General features: G+C 34.3%; 4 protein-coding genes across 7 annotated transcripts; 3 read left to right on the forward strand and 1 right to left on the reverse strand.

Moving 5' to 3' along the window:
• Positions 1–422: 422 nt before the first annotated feature.
• LOC132701418 (U4/U6 small nuclear ribonucleoprotein Prp4) lies at positions 423–2,442 on the forward strand. Its single transcript, XM_060669299.1, has 2 exons — positions 423–2,037; positions 2,099–2,442. Exons 1-2 carry the CDS (start codon positions 858–860, stop codon positions 2,440–2,442), a joined length of 1,524 nt encoding a protein of 507 aa, XP_060525282.1. The 5' UTR covers positions 423–857.
• A 477-nt stretch (positions 2,443–2,919) lies between these two features.
• On the forward strand, positions 2,920–6,036 carry LOC132701058 (conserved oligomeric Golgi complex subunit 7). Its single transcript, XM_060668712.1, has 8 exons — positions 2,920–3,073; positions 3,124–3,207; positions 3,551–3,854; positions 3,954–4,154; positions 4,205–4,904; positions 4,962–5,421; positions 5,522–5,768; positions 5,828–6,036. The coding sequence occupies exons 1-8, from the start codon at positions 3,071–3,073 to the stop codon at positions 5,995–5,997; spliced, it is 2,169 nt and encodes a 722-aa protein (XP_060524695.1). The 5' UTR covers positions 2,920–3,070; the 3' UTR covers positions 5,998–6,036.
• Positions 6,037–6,044: 8 nt separating this feature from the next.
• Positions 6,045–8,896, reverse strand: LOC132701059 (protein SERAC1). Of its 2 annotated transcripts, none has more exons than XM_060668713.1 (9): positions 8,692–8,896; positions 8,109–8,631; positions 7,777–8,053; positions 7,465–7,716; positions 7,206–7,406; positions 6,926–7,144; positions 6,717–6,875; positions 6,447–6,660; positions 6,045–6,386 (listed from the first exon to the last, which is right to left on the reverse strand). In XM_060668713.1, the coding sequence occupies exons 1-9, from the start codon at positions 8,763–8,765 to the stop codon at positions 6,320–6,322; spliced, it is 1,986 nt and encodes a 661-aa protein (XP_060524696.1). In that variant the 5' UTR covers positions 8,766–8,896; the 3' UTR covers positions 6,045–6,319. The 2 variants fall into 2 exon arrangements, with proteins under 2 accessions (XP_060524696.1, XP_060524697.1); XM_060668714.1 differs by having other exon boundaries at positions 6,309–6,386; positions 6,451–6,660.
• Positions 8,897–9,425: 529 nt separating this feature from the next.
• LOC132700612 (eukaryotic peptide chain release factor subunit 1) lies at positions 9,426–18,037 on the forward strand. Of its 3 annotated transcripts, none has more exons than XR_009618664.1 (8): positions 9,426–9,634; positions 9,687–9,862; positions 9,920–10,144; positions 10,195–10,439; positions 10,882–11,232; positions 11,288–11,435; positions 11,638–11,779; positions 16,994–18,037. XR_009618664.1 is itself a non-coding variant. In XM_060668040.1 (7 exons), exons 1-7 carry the CDS (start codon positions 9,549–9,551, stop codon positions 17,074–17,076), a joined length of 1,314 nt encoding a protein of 437 aa, XP_060524023.1. In that variant the 5' UTR covers positions 9,426–9,548; the 3' UTR covers positions 17,077–18,037. The 3 variants fall into 3 exon arrangements, 1 of the variants encoding a protein (XP_060524023.1); XR_009618665.1 differs by having other exon boundaries at positions 11,667–11,779; XM_060668040.1 differs by lacking the exon at positions 11,638–11,779.
• Positions 18,038–18,178: the final 141 nt, after the last annotated feature.

Genomic DNA, 18,178 nt, shown 5'->3' on the forward strand with positions numbered 1-18,178 from the left:
TAAACATAACTTATTGCCGTTTAAGATTGCTTGTTTTTTATAAGAAATATACATAGATTTGCGTTAATCAACCACTAAACGATAATTTTTTAAAGGCATTTACTTGCTATCCCTGATCCTTGTGGAAAAAAAAATCTTGAAGATAAAAATTCTTTTTCCCATCTTTGGAATTTTTTTAAAGTTTAGAAAGGGATAGACAAAGTGCTCATGTAAAGAGAACTTCAACAGGTCTATGATATTTTCACGATTCTATTTTTTTGCGGATGTCATTTAAACTTAAATGAAAACTTTAAATTTAGTGTGCATTTTCGCCTTCAGATGGCGCGATCATATAAAGAAAGGGAGGCTATCGAATAGCTTTCCTTATTTCACTCAAGGCTCGCTGGATGTCGAGCTTTTATTTTGAAAATTATTAAGTTAGTTAACACATGTACTCCTATAATAGCGTAAGAAGATACTTCAATAATTTATGTTTATCAGTTTAGGTGAAGCAGTGACGTTATCAATCCCCCACGAAACAAGTAATATGATGTAAAAGTAGTTTTGAATGAATTGGGACTCCGAACTCTTCCATTTTCCGATACGAAGTCATCTCCAAGAATTTTTCTAGAATGTCTGCTTTTAGTTGATCCCTATGTTGGCCGAATGATTCTACAAATTTTGGCTAACAGGAATAATTGACATTAACAAAGATAAAAATGTGACGTCTAACATGTAAACTAAGGATTATAGGAGGTTGTAAAACGTAAATATTCCAAATATTCCAATTGGTATACTATAATCTTTTCCTGGGAAGTGCAAAATCACTTCTGTCTAAGATTTTACGATACCGTCTTATAAGATAGTGGCCTCTCATCATGTCCGATGAGGAAGTACATTACAAGAAAAAGCAGAAAACAATACATTATGGTTCGCCAGAAGGAGCCGGAGGAGGACCACTAGAAGAAGAGGATGATCATAGTAATGATTCACAAACAGAAACGCTTCAAGCAGCCCATATTCAAGAACCAAATGAATATATGGATCTTGAAAACTCTATGTCTAGAGACAAGCAGGCTTTGCTAGAGGAATTTGAAAGGAGACGCAAAGCTAGATCAATAAATGTATCAACAGATGATGGGGAAGTGAAACGAAACTTGAGGCAACTTGGTGAACCAATTTGTTTGTTTGGAGAGGGACCTGCAGAAAGAAGAAGTAGATTAAGAGATATTTTGAGTCGACTAGGTGAAGATTCTGTTATACGAAGAGAAGCAGAGGAAGAAAGGAAATTATTTGAGAAAGACCATGAACAAACATGGTACCATGAAGGGCCAGAATCTTTAAGAATTGCGAGGTTATGGATTGCTGAATATTCATTACCCAGAACTAAGGCCAGACTTGAAGAGGCTCGTGCTGTTTTAGAATTGCCTTCCACAACTAAAACTGCCAAGTTGCAAGAGTTACAGAAAAAATTGCATGCCATGTCAATTTACTCAAGTCAGATTGGAGACACCAGACCAATTTCATATTGTTCATTTAGTCCTAATTCAAAATTTTTGGCAACAGCTTCATGGAGTGGTCTTTGCAATGTGTGGTCAGTACCCGACTGTCAGTTAAAACAAACACTGAAGGGACATACATGTAATGTAGGAGCAATAGTATTTCACCCTAAAGCCACAATATCACAAGAAGAAACCATTTGCAATATGGCCTCATGTGCTGCAGATGGATCAGTCAAATTATGGGATTTTAATAGTTCTGAACCCATAGCAGACATTGAAGGACATGTTCCACACAGAGTATCAAGAATAAGTTTTCATCCATCAGGAAGATTTCTTGGCACTTGTTGTTTTGATAATTCTTGGCGTTTGTGGGATTTAGAACAATGCACAGAAGTTTTGCATCAGGAAGGTCATGTCAAGCCTGTGTATTGCATATCTTTTCAAATTGACGGATCTGTGTGTGCAACTGGGGGATTAGACGCATTTGGAAGAGTGTGGGATTTAAGGACTGGTAGGTGCATAATGTTTATGGAAGGACATCTGAAATCCATATTTGGTAGGTATATGAAATTGTTCTTATTTGCTATATGTTTCATGTTTACTTGTTTTACTTTAAGGAATTGACTTTTCACCAAATGGATATCAAATAGCGACAGCAAGTGAGGACAATAGTTGCAAAATATGGGACCTGAGGAAGCGGTCACCCCTTTACACAATTCCGGCACATAACAACTTAATATCTGATGTAAAGTTCCAAAAAAATGAAGGCCAATTTTTAGTGACAGCTTCCTATGACAATAAAGTGAAATTGTGGAGCAATAGAACCTGGCAACCTTTAAAGACACTATTAGGTCATGATGGAAAAATTATGTCCTGTGATATTTCACATGATAGTAATTATATTGCCACAAGCTCTTATGATAGAACATTTAAATTGTGGACTCCAGAATTTAATAATTAATTTTTTAAAAGTACTGCTCTTTTAATTTAACCCAGTGACGTTCCCAATGTTTCCTAAAATTTCCATAATATATTTTATTTTTTGTTTTTATATTAGTTCTTGGGAGAGTTTTCATTTGGTAAATTTCTTTATATTTTATGTACTAACTAAACTTATTCTATCGTCAAAACCGCAAAAAGGAAGTTGCTACCCCTGGAAAAAGAAATAAAATGTTTTGACCATGTTCCGAAAAGTGCTAACTGCTGAACCTTGGAAAACTGAAATATAGACACTGCCTAATCAAGATAAGTATTTAAAATTATTTTATTTTTAAAAAATCAAATCGATTCATTTTTATGGTTTTATGCGATTAATTTCTTTTTAATACTTTTATTAAAGTGTTTCGCACACAACTTGCGAAGTGAATTTAGGCATTTGTTTTTGTTTTCCCCTTTTTCTAACACGTATAAGTAATGTATAAACCTAAAAATAAAGAAGAATATGAATGCTTAAAGAAGAAAAAGGTTATGTTGTGTTTATTTATTTATCTGTAACAATTAATTGTAATAGACATTATTTTCAAAATATATTTGGTAATCCGGCATAAGTATGAGAACGTGTTTGAGCATCACATAAAAATTTGCTTATAATGGCAAGTTCTCAGTATTTTATCATTTTTCGCCAATACCAGATTTGTTTTAGGATATAAGCGAATTTTCTCAGGATGATTTTGACGCAAAAGCCTGGGTCAATGCAGTTTTAAACTCAAATGTGTTAGATAAGCAGGTTAGTAGTATAGATTTATATTTGTTTCATTTATATATATATATATATATATATATATATATATATATATATGATGACACTATATTCCGGGATATCATCCGTTCGCTCGTTGAACTCCGACTGGAATCCTGCATCCGACTGGAATCCTGCAAATCTTGCATCCGACTGGAATCCTGCAGACGTTTCGCCAAAATCTCACTTGGCATCTTCAATGCTCGCGTTCCGAAAACACTTCGAACACATATATATATATATATATATATATATATATATATATATATATATATATATATATATATATATATATCCAGCCCAGAGCAAATGAGATTGAATTTATTTCTAGAATGACTATGTAATCGGATTAGCAATGAAACTGCAGTTGTATGTTCAACAAGTCAATAAAGCTTTAGAAAATACCAGTCAACAAACATTGACTATGATGCCAAAAATCATAAGAGATACAAAAGCATTACAAGAAGAGGCTATAATATTGAAAGAAAAAATGGAACAGGTGAAGGAAGACATCATAAAAATTGAATTGGATACCACAAAATCTATAAATTCAATTGAAGCATTGGATTCAATAAAGAATAAGCTTGTTTTGGTCAAAGAAGGGCTTCAAGAGACAGATAACTGGGCAATTTTAGGTAAACTTTGGTAATTTTCCACCATGATTAATTTAAATTTCAATCTTGTGTTCCAAAGAATTTCTAAAAAGTTTTTGCTTAGGTTAAGTTTGTTTTCAGTAAATGACCTGGAAGAAGTATTCGATTCTAAAAATATAGAAAATATTTCAAACAAAATCCTGGGTATGCAAAATTCACTTAAACTTTTGGTTAATGTAGTTGATTATGAAGATCGAAGGCTACAATTGGAAGGTTTAAAAAATAGACTGGAGGCAATTGCTAGTCCATTAATTGTACAAGCTTTTACTTCTTACAACACAGGTATTATAGAATATATAAATGATTCCAAAATCTGATTTCTTTTTTATTAGAACAGGCTGCAAGATATGTTCATATTTTCCAGTTAATGGGGAGATTGCCCGAATTGATAAAATACTATGGTAAATGTGAAAAAGATACATTAATAAAAAAGTGGCGCGATCAATTAGAAACTGAACTGGATGGCTCAGTAGTTCAGTGTATGCACAATTACTACAATGTACTCATTTCAAATTGGCATACACAAGTAAAATGGTTCACCCAGGTATTTACGGGAGAATGTGCCAGTAGCACTTTAGTAGACATATATGTAATGGTATTAAATTCTCTAGATCCTTCTTTAAGTGACTGTCTTCAAGCAGCCATGAAACAGGTGCCTGATAAATTAATATTTTTAAAGGAGGTCAAAGAGGTAACCACACAATTTTCTGAAAATATGCTAGAGAAAACCATTGGCATAGAACCAACCAAAATTCAAAATCTATTAAGAGCCATATTTGCTCATTTAGTCAATTATATCAGCAATTATGCTGCATATGAACAAGCTCATTTGAATAAACAACTTGGATCAATAAACTGCATGAAAGAAGAATTGTCAGATACAATTCAAGCCTTAGGATTGAGTGTTTCAGTAATTATAGATTATGCTAGAGATGCAAAAAAACGCTGCTTTGAAGTTACAGAACAATATGGTATATGTGGTTTACTTGTTGCCTTGAGGGCATATTTTTCAAACTACAGTGGATATTATAGGTAATATTTCAAATTGTTGCCATATTATAATAAGTCAGTTATTGTTTTATATTTTAGAGTGGCTTTGCGACAAGTTGACAGATCCAAGAGACCTGAGGAAGATTGGTCAACATTTCAACTTTGTCTTACTCTTTTACAATACAGTGGAGATGTACTGTTAAAAATTCAAGAACTTGAAAAAGATTTGACAAGCACTGTATTGGAATTGAATAAGAAAAAAGACAGAGTTGATTTAAAACATTATGTTTTGAGTGCTTCTGCATTAAAAGAGTATGACTCCCTAATAAGATGTGTAACTGAAGGAACACAGCTATCACTTTTGGACCATGTAACAAATGAGTTTAGTAAACTGTGCAGTGACATACATCATACAACATATCAAGTTGTATTTGGACCCATTGCATCCCAACTATCTGTAGTGCAAGTTCCTCAGACTTGGTCACAATATGATGAATCTGCAATGCATAATTCAGATTTGCCGGATTATAGCTTTTCTCCTCAAGAGTATATAACACAAGTAAGCAGTAAAATTAGACAATTTTGTAACTTTGTAATTTTGTATTCTCAGTACTTACTTCCACAAACTGAAAAAATTGGTTCTAATGATGTGTTTTTAGATTGGCCAATATTTAATGACATTACCTCAACATTTAGAACCATTTTTATTTAGAGAGAATCCTTCTCTAATGTGTGCCCTTAAGTCTATTGATCAAGAATATGCAACTGCTGCAAATACAGAAGGTGCATTGGCGCAAGTATTTCTCAAAATTGTAGCCAGAGGAACATGTAATAATTTTTGTGACAAGATTCTATCTGTATGCCAACTAAGTCATTCGGCCAGTAGGCAATTGGCCCATGATATAAGTAAGCACTTGTTGAATCAATATTGCCCAAATCAGTACAAAGTTTTTTAATAATTTCAGGTTATTTAAACAATGTTTTGCAAGACCTTGGTATCAGCCTCTCTGAAAATTTGCAGCAACTCTCCTTGTTATTAAAAATTCCATCTGATCAGTATCAGAGTCAAAGTACCAGTTGTTCTGCAAGATATGTAGCTGCTGTTAGACAAATGAGAAATATTACATCGAATTGAATGTCAACATGGTTCCAATATATATTTAATAGTCAAGAAGTTTTTATGTTTGCTTAACATAGTTGACTCTTACTGTTCAAGGTCAATTTTTTTCATTTTTCTGGCAAAATGTTGTAAAAGATGTTTTTTGCTGTCTCTTAACATGTATTTTGCACTAGTCTCAAAAGTGCAATTGATGCACAAATGCTTGGTTGTTCAAGTATGTCCTGTTAATGTGTAATGCTATTTGCTCGTTTACCAACTAGATAATTGATTTAATCAAAGTTCACAGAATTACAAATACAGTTTTAATAAGCAAAACACTCATTACAAATTAATCCAATTAAAAACTGCTGCTACTTGTAATTTCTTCTAACAGGTGCAATATCCTTTGATAAAGAAATGAATACCTACAAACGCAAATGCAAGCAGAAAACATTGTTTTCTGGATGAAAAATTTTCTTCCTTACCTACTTTCAGGTTTACAAATCCCAAGATGATCTTGTGGAATTTCATAATATTCTCCCACTCCAGGATTTCCAGATTGAGGCTCGACCAATACAAAATTAAATTTCATAGCTGTCACCACTATTGGTTTGGTTTCAACAAATGTAATCACCTTCATAGGAATCTTGTTTGTCATTTCCAAAAACTCTTCGTGAATTTGTTTTAGCTTTGGTGAATCTACATAGAAGTGTATAATTTGTTGCATAAATATCTAGATATGTTTGATGACTCACTTTCTCTCAGTTCCTGTACGGCCACAGATGGCCATAGGACTAGTGATGCAGCTTGATTTAAACTGGCTGCTTTGGAACCATGGTGAGGAGTACTGTAAAATACTATGCCTTTAGTATTGGTACATACCCTTTTTAGGTCCGGATTATCGCTTTGGAAAGCTAAAATTTGATCTTTTTACATATATAATAAACATATTTGTTTACCATACCCTTAGATAGAATGTTTTTAACAATGAGACCTCCCATTGAGTGTGTAATCCATACAATAGGTCTATTACCTAAATTGCATTGCAATAACTTTTGAGCCAGCATATCACTTCTTTCATCCAAAGTTAACTTTTCTTTTTCAAGTGGGCACAATGGTGCCCACATTGATAAGCTAGTATCATAATTTATTCCTATAATTCTTATATTTTTAAGGTCATTTGCTACAAAAAGAGAAGTCTCTTAAATTGGAAATTTTTCAGATTTAACTGGACTTGTAAACACCTAACCAGTCCTTTGGCCAGCAGTAAGTGTAACTGTCATCTGCCTTATATTCTTTTATTTTCTGACTTTCGCATGTGAAAGGGCCGGCACAGTTTTGACTAGAATTTAATGGGATGTCAGTCCATACAATTTCAAAGTCATCTGGCACAATTAAGTCTTTTATATTTTCAATATATTCTTTAGTTGACAACTTAAGATGTTCTAAAATATTAATTTTAATATTTGATATCACATTAGAAGGAAATCCAAAAATCTCTACCTTTTTGTTTATGTTTGGTCTTATTGTTAGTTCTTTGTCGCCAAGTGTAAAAAACTCCTCCCAAAAGACCATGTATAAATACCACATCAGCATTTTCAGTATAATTAGATTTATGTAAAGGATGCAATAAGTAAAGGGAACTGGAGTACTGGGCCTCATTATCTCTATCTAAATTTGCCAGAGCTTTTGCAGCTGGTACTGATATTCTGATATCCTCATGGTGTGTCCATTTTGCAAGAATACCAATCCATCCTTGATATTTAAATGACAGTAATTTCATTATCCATTGACAACAAATAAAGTATTAAGCACCTGATGTGTACATGGACTGTAGAAGATTCTTGTGGAGTGACATATAAGATAAGATTTGACATAGTTTAATAGTTATATTAATGTTATCTTTATACCGCCTCTGTACTTCCATAAGTAATGGCAAACCATTTAAGTCGGCAACATCCGTAGAATAATTTTCCAAGCTGACATGATGGAGAAGAGACTCCAGGCATAAGGGCAAAACCTCCTTTTCTGTTTGAATAAATTTACTTAATTCTAAGCATGATGTGTCATGATCAACTATATGACTACTGTCCTGTAATGACAAGGTGAAAAGCAATTGGAATTTAGGATAGTAACATTACACTCACATGTTCATAAACAAAAGCCTTTGATAAAAAATAACCGACACAAGGATGTCGTGACTTCTCATATACAGTGATTAAAAATTCCCTCATGGCATTAATTAGAATGTCTTTGTCGTAATTATGATATCTGTATGGTGGCTCAAGGAAAAATCTTTCATCAGTGTGTTTAATCCGAGCTAATGCAACTGCAGTGTGAGGATCCACCATGTTAGCAATTAATTCGCAATGCCAATCAGTTAAATAATTCAATGAGGAAAGTTGATTAATTGCCTTTAACCTAAAGTATTTTTCAGTGCTTTTTGCCACTGCGAGTAAACGTCTAGCATAAATAAATTTTAAAGTATCACAAAACTTGCTTATTGCATTATTTTGCTTGGATTCTATAAAGGGTTTAATATGCACAATTTCTTGCTCTGCACTTTCTTTATTTGAAATATTTTTTTCCATTTCTTCCAAAACAGAAGTATCCATGGCATTGTTTAAAGTGTATCTTGTTCGATTCAATTGGTAATACATCCACCCTGCACTGATATACATATAAAAGCAGTAATTTATTACAATAAAGAATTTAATACAATCCTTTTACCTAAATCCCATGACTGATAAAGTAATGCATTTAAAAACTCTCTTGTGTTTTTGGATGAACTTCATAATTTTCATACATTATAAATTCCTGAACCACGAATTACTAAATCATTATCATAGATAAACATAATAAATAACAACAAATAAAACGAAACTATTATTTCTATCTGGAAAATAAAAGAATTTAATTTTGTTTGGTTACTATTCTGTGCATTATTTTTTATCTTCCCAAGAAAGCTGGCTTTGGGCAAATACACTAATACTACTCGATTTCGTTCAGAAAGTTTTTAAAGTAACTTGGAAAAATGTTAAGGAGACAGAACTGTTCATATAAAGGACAAGATTTAACAATCCTTGACCGGGTCAAAGGAAGTTTTTGACTATGACACCCAATGTTTTTTTGAATCACATCGCAGAAAAGGTTTCTGATTGGGAATTGTATTAAAAAAAATAAAAATAAATGATGATCTATGTGAATCCGTCATGGACCATATCATGCGACATGTGCAATAATCGTAAAAATTAATCCTTTGTTATTATTATTAAATATCAGGAAACATTTGGTCTTTTTCTTCCCTGTGTTTGCTAAAAATCAGTTTGCCGATTTTTTAGCAGCTAAGCCAAACGATTCGCTTAAAGTTTGTTTGGTTTTCCAAAACATCGCAAAGTTCATGGAACATCAATGTTATAAACTGTAAACATAAACCATAAAATTCTAGTTCAAACCAGTTATTGGTTGACTGTCTGACAAACCAGTAAAAAGTGCATTTGTGGCTAGCGGCCTTTCAAACTTTGTGGTTAAATTGAAACCACGCCATTTTGCAGTACAGACGTGTTTCCTTTTGAAAAATTAGAAATATGTCGGGCGAGGAAACTTCGGCCGATCGTAATGTGGAGATCTGGAAAATCAAGAAACTAATTAAAAGCTTAGAGCTGGCCAGAGGGTTTGTAAAAAGTTATCCAGTTTTTTGTAAAGTTAATAGTTTTCTCTTTCAGGAATGGAACGAGTATGATATCTCTTATTATTCCACCAAAAGATCAGATTTCTAGGGTTAGCAAAATGTTAGCTGATGAATTTGGTACTGCCTCAAATATAAAATCTCGCGTAAATAGATTATCGGTTTTGGGAGCGATTACTTCTGTACAACATAGGCTGAAGCTTTATACAAAAGGTTGCTATTGTTCTTGAAAGCAAATTTAATTTTTAATTACAATTTTTATATTTCTAGTGCCCCCAAATGGGTTAGTAATTTATTGTGGAACAATTGTCACAGATGAAGGCAAGGAGAAGAAAGTTAACATTGATTTTGAACCTTTTAAACCAATTAATACTTCTTTGTATTTATGTGACAATAAATTTCATACAGAAGCTCTAACAGCATTGCTTGCTGATGACAATAAATTTGGTTTTATTGTCATGGATGGTAATGGTGCCTTGTTTGGTACTTTGCAAGGTAAAATTCTATGGGGGCAAATTATGTTTTTACATGCATATTTTACTCAGGTAATACTAGGGAGGTGCTTCATAAATTTACAGTAGATTTACCAAAAAAGCATGGCAGAGGTGGTCAGTCTGCACTTCGTTTTGCTCGTTTAAGAATGGAGAAACGGCACAACTATGTTAGAAAGGTTGCTGAAGTAGCCACTCAGCTTTTTATCACAAATGACAAGCCAAATATTGCTGGACTAATATTGGCTGGTAGTGCTGATTTTAAAACTGAACTTAGTCAGTCAGATATGTTTGATCCTGTGAGTATTGCAGAGTTTTTATAATTGTTAAATATATTTTTTTTAAGTTTTGCAAAACGGTTCTAAAATACCTGCTGTTATTAGAGTTTAAGGTAGAGGCCTGCAGGTGGCTAAAAAATTAAGTAACAATAATTTTTAAGTCTAATTCTAAACATGATGATTTTTGGTTTTTATTTGCTAACTGCCAACTTATTAAGAACAAACAATTCCTTACATGTTTCTGGTCATACAGATTTGAAATGCAATCAAAAACCCCTGAACATCAACAAGGACTCCACACTCCACACTCTTTAATGACACCCCTTGAAATCTGGCAAGAATGAGAAAAAGGAGAATTCCCCTCTTTGTCTTTGTTAATGTGGGTGCAGAAACACAATAACTTTATTCCTGTTAAATCCATGGATCGGTTAATACAATTGTAAAGTGTAATTGACCTTTTCAGAGACTGCAAGCAAAAGTAATAAAATTGGTTGATGTATCTTATGGTGGAGAAAATGGTTTTAATCAAGCTATAGAACTTGCTGCCGAATCCCTACAAAATGTGAAATTTATCCAAGAAAAGAAGTTGATTGGCAGGTACTTTGATGAAATCAGCCAGGACACAGGGAAATATTGCTTTGGTGTTGAGGATACACTAAGGGGGTTGGAACTAGGAGCAGTGGAGACTTTAATTTGTTGGGAAAATTTGGACATACAACGATATGTTTTAAAAAATCATACAACGGGAACAGAAACTGTTTTGCATTTAACCCCTGAACAAGAAAAGGACAAGTCACACTTCACAGATAAAGAGGTTTGGAATGTGTTCTTGATCTCAACTAGTTTTTACATGGATTTTTTTTTTATAGAGTGGGGTGGAATTAGAATTAGTAGAGTGTCAACCACTTCTTGAATGGCTAGCAAATAATTATAAAAATTTTGGTGCAACTCTTGAAATTATCACCGACAAATCTCAGGAAGGTTCTCAATTTGTAAGGGGCTTTGGCGGAATTGGTGGTGAGTTGTGTTTAAGTTTTTTGATTATTAACTTCTTTTGTTTTACTATAACTAACAGCTAATTTAAATTTGGATATTTTGAAAACTAGTCCAGACAGTGTCGCTCTGCAATTAAGTTGAAAATTGCCACACATTAAAGCAATGAGCTTTAACTATCACTTTTTGTTTGTCCCTTTTTTTTTACGCTGCTTGGATATGCTAGGAATTCTGCGATACAAAGTGGACTTTCAGTCTCTGCAAGCTGATGAGCCACTGGATGATGTAGATCTAGATGACTACTAATTGTATCTAGAGTTCTATGCTGTCCTGCGACTCAACGATCCTAACAATATACACTCATCAAGGTACAGTTTGATGTTGCATGCTGATAGTGCTTTTGTCAGTAACACCACTGTTGATAGTTCCGGATTTTCAGTTTTGGTTTATTTTTCACAATTTGTATTCATCTACTTCTAAAATAATGCATTTAAATTATTGTAGTTTTGTGCTGTGATCATTCTTGGAAAATATATTTTTTTTATCTTCATTTATTCGAGTCAGTGGGTTTTTTTACGTGCGCATGCGTGCAGTCGCTGGATACAACAGGTGCGTTCTGTTTCTCTCGAATGAAATCGGAAATTACAGGACTGAGTTTTTCCGGCCTGTTAGGCCATGGTCTATTGGTTTTGTTACCAAAGCTTTGAACTGCTACTGCAGCAACCATCCTCAGTAAACCGTAGAATGTAGTGCTACGACTGTTGCGGTAGTGGTGCCGGTTGTCGAAGTCGTACCTCTGTTCTAACGCTTAGGACGTAGGGCGGACTGAGCGGTGGTCCGGGCCGCCCCCTTGCCGAGTTGGTGGAATACAGTTTTTGTGTGTGTTTTTGGCCGATGGCCTCTCGATGTAATCTCGCATAATAGTGATTCTGTATGAACAATACTTCCGTTTTCAAATCTGATGTTATGATCTTCGTTCGGAAACATGCTCTGCAACCGCCTATTTTTCTACTTGTCCAAAGCGGCGAGATCGTCTCCGCTAAATCCGCTAAACGTGTAGTGATGCTACGTTTCGATGTACCAGTATAGACGTCTCCATAGGAACATGAGATTCTGTATACCCCGGCCGACCACAACGATGGGTTTAAACATTGATTTTTTATTATGTTTCGATCCGATCGTTACGGCTCTGATGTAATCGAGGAAGACTAGACTGTCCGGTGGCGTTTCTTCTTTTGTATCTTGACTTTTGATTTGATTTTTTCTAGCACTCTCTCTAAATCATTTAATTCCGCCGGTGTTCTGCATCGGAGATTCTAGTCTCCCTGTCTATGAATGTTTTAATAGTTTTCATCTTTTGTCTCGGATGATATACGATACGACATTCGTAAACAGGGAGACTACTTCCAAACTGACCAGTATATCTGCGAGTGTTACCACAATGCCCTTAATAGACTCGATAAAATGTCTCGAATCCCTCACGTAAAAGCTGGTTCCGCGTAACAATTTCGATATGTTGGGCTAATTTGTATGTCGTAGGGGAGTGTCTGCTAAGAACCACTGTAGCGTTTCCCTGATCTGCTAGCAAGACAATGAGGCTAGTGTCCTTGTTGAGTTGTCTCAACGCGCGGCACTCTTCTCTTGGCACTAATCTTCCGTTCGGAGGAAGACTAGACTGTCATTTTGAGCTATATCTCTTCGAGTTTGGTAGATTTGTTCTCTGTTCGGTCGTAGATTCTGTGGGTTTTCATGTATCGTGCACAAAAGTTTGACTTTCTTTTTCCTTAGCGACTTCGGTTTCTGCACTTCACTGTAGACCACGGCCTAACAGCCCGGAAAAACTAATTACGATACCGGCGCTGAAAGCCTACGGAAGTATGTTACAGGACTACATTCAAAATAATGGAGATGAGTTCCGGACAAATCATTTCGAAAGTATCTGCCCATAATTGGCATGTAGTTTATTGGTTACAAAAATTACAAAATTACTTTAAAAAGGTAATTTTTTTAATTCCAGCCCTATATAAAAGTAGGGAATTAGGGAGGGGTAATACGCAATACATCTAAAAAATATGATAAAGGTATAGTTTTCCTGTTCCCTTCAGGCTGGCGGCCACCCGCCGACGCAAGGGCCTGCCTCATCAAAATTCGACCTTAAGGTTGGTGAAGCAGTTTTTAATTCGAAATTTTTATGCAACTAATTTTAGCCCGTGTATGGCCTCAGCAATTTGGTAGGTGGTCGTTTTTATTGCGTTTGTTCTGGACAGTAATTATTGGTTTTTTGAGTTGGTTGTTTTTTTGAATGAGAAAATAAAATCTCGTAATTTATCCTCTCAACAAGAACAACACTCTTATGATTTATTCAGTAGTCCATTGAACCAACCGGCCTGTACAAATATTACAAATATTATCGACGAACGACAATTCCGACAATAACACAAGTTTTACGAACCGACCAGAATGCTTTGCAAAGCTAACCCATATTAACAATCTAACTATTATGAGAACAAGAATGAAAAGTCAAGTGCTTGTCTACCTACAACTTTGTGTGACAGACGGCACTGACTCTCGCGCTGTTGCCACATCTCCGCCACGACCCAAAATGAACCACCACAGCACTCAAAAAGTATAAGATAGAGGGGAAGCCTCCCATTAGTGGCAATGTAAAAAGCGTACACGAGTTTCAACGCCTCTTGTGATTGTGTCCAGTCATGAAAACGGAAAATGCGCGGAATGTACGGTTCAATTCAATTTAAAGCTTGAAAGGTAAAACGTGGACAAAAATAATTTATGTCGAAATTGTTTTAATTTTTTTTTTATTAAAATATAAATAAAGTGCTGTTATCCGTTACAAGCTACTGTAGTATTTTCAGTGTGTCGCATTACTTTAAACCGCTATGACAGTACTTTAGTACTTGGACACAAATATTAGATAGCATTCGTAACAGCATAGGCGACCTTCCCCTCTATCTTATAATCTTTGCTTTAACTTAAATACCAAGCACAATAATTTAAGTTAACAGGAATAAACGTGATTAAAAATGGTAATAGAAACAAAACAAAAAATGCTAAGAAAAACGTGATATTTTCTTAACTCTATAATGTTCTGTATGAATTAAGTCCGACTTGTCGTAAAACCTGAAACGGAGTGTCAAATAGCCAAAAGAATTCCTTTGCTCATTGCCGATGATTAAAAATGTGTCCTGACTCTCCCTTCTTGCGACGTTCAACCTTGCTTTTTGAGAGAATTCGCCAACGTAAACCCCTTTTGCAAATATATCGCAGGAAAACCCGTACTTAACGTAACGACAGTATTTAAACAATTTTCAATCAGAGACAATATATTGGACCACTGATTGTGCTATTCCGCCCTGCTCCAATTCTCACATTCACACAAATTGCGCAATGTTGTCTAGCATTGGCGATATTTGTCGATCGATGCCTTATGTAAGTAGGATATTGGATATAACTGAGTTTTTCAATGGTTTATAATTATTTTATTCAATTTCATAGTGGTAATTATTATCACATCCCGGATATTTCAAAAAAAAATTGAGCTCTTTTTTCAAAACGTCCGCCAGCTTTTATTTGTAGCTGGCCACGAGGTAAACCTCATTCCAAGGTGTTGACAAACGGAATCAGAGCAGTAAGATTATCGCTGAATTCCGTAAGCTACAACTTTCCATTGAATACAGTCTCAATATCACTTATTTTGAAATCAATTTGTGTACCCTAAGTCTTGTCGCCATAGCTTAAAAATAACAGGCACTTTGGACCGCTTAGCCACGGAAAAATTGTCCCAATTTAAATGACAGGCCTCTTGACACTTTCTTACCGCCTTGGAAGCGCACTGGGGTCTATGGGGTAGCTGTAAACGCTGAGCCCACCCATGATCGCCATACAGGTCTACCAAGTTCCAGTTTAGCCTTTTATCTAGGGTGTTTCCCAGATATTTCGCATTGGTTGAGAAGTTCATAGTTTTTTCAATTAGTAAGAAAGGAAGTACCAAATTGTCCAGTTTTCTGTGAATGTATGTGAATGATGCTACTACTTTTTTCTGGGGGTTCATAGTCATATTTTGGTTCCAGAACCATTTGCATGTAGTATCTAAAATGGCTTGGAGCCATATCAATCTTTTCACTTTTACCTTGTACTATGGCGTCGTCTGCATATGCCGATAGAACCATCTCATCCCATAGTCAGAGGATATCCAGTAGGTCCATAGATGTCGTATTTTTCTATTTTTCAGCATACAACATATTCATTTACATATGATGGGATCGATTGCTCGGGCTTTTGTAGTCTCATAGAGCAATTCTGGTAGTGCATAATTAATTGCGATCTCTTTGTTCTTCATAGATTGGTTTATTCTATTAACCAAGATAAGGTAGCATTGTTGATTTGTCTTCTGGTTATGAGGATTGGAGGGCACTCATGGGATTCCGTAGAAGGGCATCTGCACTTATCCATTTTTCCAGGCTTTTTAACAGAAATTAGTTCAGAATAATGGGTCGGTACAATTTTAGCGTCCTAAGTTGAGCCAACTACATTTTCATTGACTGTAACCCCAAAAAACATTTTTTTGAACCAAGGCCCTCTTTATCAGTTAATGAAATTATTTAATGACTTCTGTATTCATATTGACGTGTTCTGTCTGTCTTTCACCGTTTAACACATTAATTAAATATAAATTAATAGGGATTACCAATATTTTCGACCTAGTTTTTACTTAATAGTTTATATAGAAAAAATATTGTCAGAGAGAAGCGGTGTAGTCTTTTATTTTGAAATGATTGGTTTTCCAGTGGATTAAAGTAATTTGCATCTTCATTTTTTCTCAAATTAGAACTTGCCTGTTTGTTTTTGATAATTTTCATGTAAACTGCCTTAATGTATTTAAAGTTTATAAGAGAACTCGTTGGTATTTCATCCTTTATTTCCCAAACTGTTGATTTTCATAAAAACCATTATTCAACAACTTAAGCAAACTATCTTTAACTAGACGGCATTTCTTTTTTGTGGCAAGAATCTTGCTGTTGACAATATGGATTTTTATAAATGGGAAAGTATCTTGCTGTAAATGAGAAACGAAAATTGTGTGGAACTCTCCTGTCCGGCCATCCAATGGTGAGTATAACATGTAGTGTACATTTGCTTCTCTATAGAATGCCCTTTTAATTGGGTGTAATTCGTAGCATATAATGTATGCCAAATTGCGATAGTATCTTCAAATATAGAAAAAGTGTTAAACATTTGGTTTTCAGCGCAGCAATAAGTAAATACTAACAAAACCTGTTTCTTCAGAATGCATGATTTTGACAGAAGGACCTTCATATATTAAATACTGAATAATCAGATCTTTGTTATAGTCGCTCCGATCCACCATTATCAAAAATTGTAGAAGTGGATTTGAAGATTTTGATTTAAATAATTAACACTGAGAAGCTAAATTCATTCCTAACATAACTTCCTCAATACATATCTACTTTGCGGCATATCTCAAAATATATTGCATCTTTGCATGAATTGCTAGATACCTAGAGAGATGATACAAATTTAGAAAGAAAGTTTTCTTTTTGCAGGTTTGCTGAGATACAAAGTGGACTTCCAGAGCCTGCAACTAGAAGAATTAGACTCTGTGGACTTTGACCTAGATGATTATTGAAATTTTTAGTATGATTTGAAATGAAGCAAAATATGAGCAGTTGTGTGAAGGGTGCTGTTTCATTAATCACTATATGTGCATTCATTCTTTGCTCAAGTTGCCCAATCAGGATGACAACTACCGCCTAATGTATATTTAAATAATATATTCGATTTTTTTTTATTTAATTTTTAATCCAGAAAATTGTTCTATAGCATAATTCAGTTGTATATTTTTTTAATGTAAAGCTCATATGCATTGTGCACAATCGGTTCTACTACACTTGTCGATTGAGATTATATTTTAGCGGCACCAAAGATCCATGCAGTAAAGAATTGCATTTTATAGCAATTGGTAATATGTCTACACATATTTCAATTTAATAAATATTTTTTATTTTTTGTGAAAAATTAAAACCAGGTAGGACAAAGTTCATATATACTGCTCAATAAAATTTTGTGTAGTTTCTATAGTCTAACAAAAATTTGCAATTTTTTTATTATAATTGTTTCAAAGATTAGTTGCCGTTTTTCTGTACTATTGAGCAAAAAATTCACATTCTTAGGTCAAATCTCTTTTGGTACCATCACTGTCTGAAGAAAACTAATTAACTGTCTTGCCTGTGTAGCGGTCTAGAATTCGCTCCGTTCAGTGTCATGTAAAGCTGCAGTGATGGCACAAAGATCCCAAGATCTTCAATTTGTAATTTTTTAAGCGAAGCAGGTAACATGCATTCCAAATTTATATTGATATTATTTTGGACAACAAAAGTCTATGTCATATTTAAGAGTCTAATACTCTAAACATAAAGTGGCAAGTGGCTATTCTGGATATGCAACACATTGTAAGCTCATCCACCATGCCCGGAATTGCATGCATATACTAAATTTAATATAAGTAATTTTTTATCGTCTGTAATTTTTGCCAAAAAAAAACATAGGATCCATTGTGTGTACTGCAAAAACAAACATTCATTTGATAATATGTACATATATTGTTACAGTTAAACATTCCCCTTAAAATTATGGGCAACTGTTCCATTATACAATTTTCAAAAATGTAAAAAGCTAACAGTATTTTTAGTTCACAAAACTACATTACACAAATGTCTGAAAAATTGAAA

The sequence above is a fragment of the Cylas formicarius genome, unplaced genomic scaffold (genome assembly GCF_029955315.1).
Source record: "Cylas formicarius isolate icCylForm1 unplaced genomic scaffold, icCylForm1.1 PGA_scaffold_4__25_contigs__length_36172078, whole genome shotgun sequence".
In the NCBI taxonomy this organism is placed as follows: domain Eukaryota; kingdom Metazoa; phylum Arthropoda; class Insecta; order Coleoptera; family Brentidae; genus Cylas; species Cylas formicarius.